The 5,350-nt window shown below is 40.6% G+C and overlaps 1 protein-coding gene across 1 annotated transcript; it reads right to left on the bottom strand.

The window, feature by feature from the left end:
• Positions 1-1,094: 1,094 nt before the first annotated feature.
• Positions 1,095-2,759, bottom strand: LOC115797374 (tripartite motif-containing protein 16-like). Its single transcript, XM_030753939.1, has one exon. The coding sequence runs from the start codon at positions 2,757-2,759 to the stop codon at positions 1,095-1,097; it is 1,665 nt and encodes a 554-aa protein (XP_030609799.1).
• Positions 2,760-5,350: the final 2,591 nt, after the last annotated feature.

Below are 5,350 nucleotides of genomic sequence, written 5' to 3' on the forward strand. Positions count from 1 at the left end.
GATGAGTCCACTGTCAGAGGCTGTAAGAAGATCATTTGTAACCTTCACTAATGCTGTTTCTGTACTGTGATGAATTCTGAAACCTGACTGAAACTCTTCAAATAAACCGTTCCTCTGCAGATGATCAGTTAGCTGTTTTACAACTACTCTTTCAAGAATCTTTGAGAGAAAAGGAAGGTTGGAGATTGGCCTATAATTAGCTAAGTTGGGCCAGTGATGGCTTTTTGAATAATGGTTTAATTAATGCCACCTTAAACACCTGTGGTACATAGCCCACTAATAAAGACAGATTGATCATATTTAAGATTCAGATGGAAATGTTTCAAAAACAATCTCCCTTTACATGTAAACGCAAACCGTTGAAAGCACTACAGTTCCCATTGCCAAGCCACTAGTTGGTGGTGTGGATATAGGAGTCACATCCATACATGTGCTGGTAACCTCGTTTTCAAAAAGAGTAGCATTTTTGCCCATTTACACAGAAATGGAGCCAGGGGATTTCAAAAAATGCTCCACTCTGGAACCAGTTTTCAAAAAGAAGAATTTTCATGTCATTCTTGTGTAAACAGGAGGCCAAAACACATCAAAACTTTACCTTTTTCATTTGAAAACATTCTCATGTAAACGGGCCCTATATGCTGTAACATATAGCCAGGCCAACCTGAAGTGGAAGATTCAGTGAATACATGGATCTCCAATGCAAAATGCTAGTATTGGGGAAGCAGCTAATGGACTTGACAATGAATAGTACTGGTGCCTTTGCAGACGTTGCCTTTTGATGCACAGCAAGAAAAAGATTGCAAATCTTTTGGTAACATCTGAACTTCTAAGTAGTTTTATGAGCAACTACAGCAAACTGTTGTTGATGAGTTCTTTACATTGTCCGGCCTCTATAAATGTTTTGTGTTCATTTTTTTGTTCAATAAACACATGACCAGTACAGCTTTTGGACAACCAACAATATGATGTCAATGCCATGAGCATAAAGTGGGACTGACGGGTAATCTCTGTGCAGAGAAGAAACAGCATAACAATGATGAGAACAAAAAAAACTAAAACACACATTTAACCAACTGTCCCTCAAAGACTTCTGACTATTTCACTTTAACCAAATCAGCAGTGGCTCCATAATCTAAATAGCAAATACCAGCATAGAGCGGCTGAGTGAATGTGGTCTGGACTCTGTGGAGGAGAGTCATGGTTTCAGAGACGCTGTAGAAAGACAGAATACCTGCTCTGTGATCCAGGTACACTCCTACTCTGGAGGACCGAGGACCTGAGAGGACAGTTTGGACTTTGTTGTAGAAAAAGATATAACTGTTTGTCTCACAACATAGTGACCAAGATTTGTCATTGAATCCAAATCCACATTCATTTGAGCTCCCTGCTCTCCTGATATCCTTGTATGCAACTGCTACGTTAACGCCTTCCCCGCTCCACTCCACCTCCCAGTAACAACGTCCAGTCAGACTCTCTCTACTCAGGACCTGACACCATTCAGTGAATCTGTCTGGATGATCAGATTGAAACTGATGTTGTTCCATTAAAGCAGCTTCTCTGTTTCCCTCAGATAATAACAGATATCTGTATGCTGTGTTTGGATCCAGTGTGATTTCACGTGAATATTGTAAGAATCCAGCTCTGGTCTTTGGCTCTGATGGTGACAGTAAAACATCCACCTCAGTGACTGTCAGTGAGATGTTTGTCCATTCCTCTCTCAGGATGTCCTGTAGTTTATCTCTGGTCTCTGACACAGCTGCTGTCACATCCTCAAAGTACCTCAGAGGACCAATATTGATGCTGGATGAGTGTGTAGACTCACTGAGTGCTGACAGTGAGGGGTAGTTGTGTAGAAACTGGTTGTGATCCTCTGTGTGTGAGAGCTGCTCCAGCTCGGCGTCTTTCCTCTTCAGCTCAGCGATCTCCTGCTCCAGCTTCTCCTGAAGCTCTTTGACTCGACTCACTTCAGTTTCCTGCTGGGATCTGACCTGCTGCTTCACATCAGAGCTTCTTTTCTGGATCAGACGGATCAGCTCAGTGAACATCTTCTCACTGTCCTCCACTGCTTTATCAGCAGAGCCATTGATGGCCTCCACCTCCTGTTGAAGCAGCTTCACATCTTTCTCTCGGTCCTGGATTCTCTGCTGGATGTTTAGTCGTCTCACCTCGAGCTCCTTCTGCTTCTCAGTCCTTTCTGCTGCAGCTGGGACTGTTTCATGGCCTTTATGTTCATCCATTGTGCAGCGATAACAGATACTCTGCTGATCAGTACGACAGAAAATCTTCATCACCTCATCATGACGAGAGCAGATGTTCTCCTGGAGCTTCTTGGAGGGGGCCACCAGCTTGTGTTTCTTTAATGGAGCTGCATCATAGTGAGGTTGGAGGTGTTTCTCACAGTAAGAGGCTGGACAAGATAAACAGGACTTGGTGGCTTTCAGCTTCCTCCCAGTGCAGACATCACAGGCCACATCTTCAGGTCCAGCATAGCAGTGATCAGCTGGAGCAGCTTGGAGTCCAGTCTTCAGCTGCTCCACTAAAACTGCTAATATGGTGTTTTTCTCCAGGACAGGCCTCCGTGTGAAAGTCTTCCTGCACTGAGGGCAGCTGTGGATCTTCCAGTCTTCATTGCAGAATCTTTTAATACAGTTCATGCAGTAACTGTGTCCACAGGGAATAGTCACCGGATCCTTCAGTAGATCCAAACAGATGGAACAACAGAGGGTTTCTCGGTCCAGCTGAACTCCTTTCTGTGCCATTTCTCCTCTCAGTGTCAGTGACTGTGTGAGTTTCACTTCCTTAAAACTGAAACTAGCCTGAGCTCTGATGTGTTTCTGCAGTGAATGGAGCCTTTCAGCTCTTATACGTCACCACATGTTGGTTACACCCATCGTTGAACTGCAGATCTGAGCGGGAGGGAACGAGGAAATGTGGAAAGAGCGGAGATGCTGTGTTTCAGGTAGAAGAGGGAGGAGTTATCAAGTTGTGACCTATGACAGGAGGAGGGGTGGTTTCAAGCAGACACTGTGTTTTTTTTATACAGAGTACATCTTAAAATGGTGGTCAGCTCTGTTTTTAGGTGGTTAATTGTAATCAGTCATCATATAATCAATTGAAAATTAGTAAAATCATCACTGAATCCACTCAGAAAGGGCTCTGTGATAAAAGTATGTTCAACAAATACATCACTGCAGCATTTACATCAACACCTGCAAATAAATATAACTTCTAAATGAACCTAGACAACGTCCCCAACCACTGCAACTAACTAATCAGAACACATCCTGCAACTAAATCTGCTACTTAAATTACAAGTTCTATAAAACCATGTTGACAGTAATGGCTCCAACCACATATGAAAACTTGCACAACTAAAGCAACCAACAAGATTTGCAGCTAAACTAACCTGTGAATCTAATGCACTGAAACTAATGCATCATCTATAATAAAGCATGGTGACCGCTGGCACTACACCTGTAACTAACAACAACTACAACTACAGCAAAATTGCAGCAAACTTTAAAAAATCCAATTAATGTGGGGCAAAATAATATCTTACTGCTCGCATAAGAAAAATAAAGAAAAAACACTTGTGTTAGAATTAGAACAGAAAATTAAATCTTTAGAAACCATTAAACCAGGCTAAGGTTGTCTGGGACCCGTTATCAAAAATAAAGGGATTATTTGGCGGGCACTTGAATATCCGCAGTATGAGGCCAAAACGTGAACAGCTGGAACACCTGCTCTGTAATTCCAACATTGACTTTTTAGGACTTTCGGAGACGTGGCTGTCCCACTCTTCCCCAGAGGCTGTAGTAAATATGCCCGGTTATAATGTATTTAGGAAGGACAGAGAAAGTGGGAAGGGTGGGGGAGTATTAATATATGTTAGAAATACTCTTAAGTGTACAATGATTGAATGGCCAAGTGAAATAGTTTTGGAATGTGTTGGTGTAGAGATATCACTTTCTGAAACAATGTCTTTTATAATAGTATGTATGTATAGAAAGCCCACAGCAAAAAATGATTTCTATGATCAACTTAGGATTCTTCTTGATCATTGTGATAAATTTAAAGAAATTATTTTACTGGGTGATTTTAATATTAATTGGAATGTAAAGAAAGAACGAACAAATCTTAAACGAATTACTGATTATTTTAATTTAACACAAATAATAGAAAACCGGGCGGCACGGTGGCGCAGTGGTTAGCGCTGTTGCCTCACAGATAGAATGCCATCTGGAAGGCCTGGGTTCGATTCCACCTTGGCCCAGGCCTCTCCCTCTCTCTGTGTGGAGTTTGCGTGTTCTCCCCGTGCTTGCGTGGGTTTCCTCCGGGTACTCCGGTTTCCTCCCACATTCCAAAGACATGCACTTACTGGGGTTAGGTTAATTGGCTATTCTAAATTGCCCATAGGTGTGAATGTGAGTGTGAAAGGTTGTTCGTCTCTCTGTGTTGGCCCTGTGACAGGCTGGCGACCTGTTCAGGGTGTGCCCTGCCTCTCGCCCTATGACAGCTGGGATAGGCTCCAGCCTGATCAGGATAAGCGGAAGCGAATGGATGGATGGATGGATAATAGAAAACCCAACTAGATTAACAAATCATTCTGAAACTCTCATAGATCTTTTATTTACAAATCATGCTGAGAGGATTCTTAAAACATATAATCTCATTACAGGTCTTTCTGATCATAATATTGTACTTTTCTCCCGCAAATTAAGTAAAAAACGATTCAATACCGCTAATTTTAATAATCATCATAAATTTATTCCAAAATATTCACATTCAAATCTTGAAGATATTATAAATGAAATAAATTGGCCCGAATTGTTTTTGGAAGATAATATTGAACTCAACTCTCAAATTTAATTCAAAAATCACAGAACTTATGGAACCTTTTCTTAAAAGAGGAAAAGAAAATATAAGGAAAAAACAACTGCCATGGCTAAATAACTACTGTAAAAAACTTATGAAAGAAAGAGACATTTTGCTTAAAACCTCTTTGAAAACTGGGTTGACTGTTGATAGGCAAAGATTTACTTCCATGAGGAATAAAACTACTAATGCATTACGTAAAGCCAAAGCAAATTTCTTTCTGGATGTAATCAAAGGTGCTAATGGAAATGTCAAAATCATATGGCAAAACATAAATAAACTGATAGGTAAGGAACATAAAATGATCAATGATAGATTGGAAATAAAAGTTAATAACAAGTTGTTGATTAATCCAAAAGAATTAGCAACTGAGTTCAATAACTTTTTCATTAAGTCTGTTGATGAAATAAGACATATGTTTAGTCAGTCAGAGACAGTTTTTTTTCTAATGACTCTGGACAGCCTCTTTTTAGAT

Source organism: Archocentrus centrarchus, chromosome 18, assembly GCF_007364275.1.
Source record: "Archocentrus centrarchus isolate MPI-CPG fArcCen1 chromosome 18, fArcCen1, whole genome shotgun sequence".
Lineage (NCBI taxonomy): Eukaryota > Metazoa > Chordata > Actinopteri > Cichliformes > Cichlidae > Archocentrus > Archocentrus centrarchus.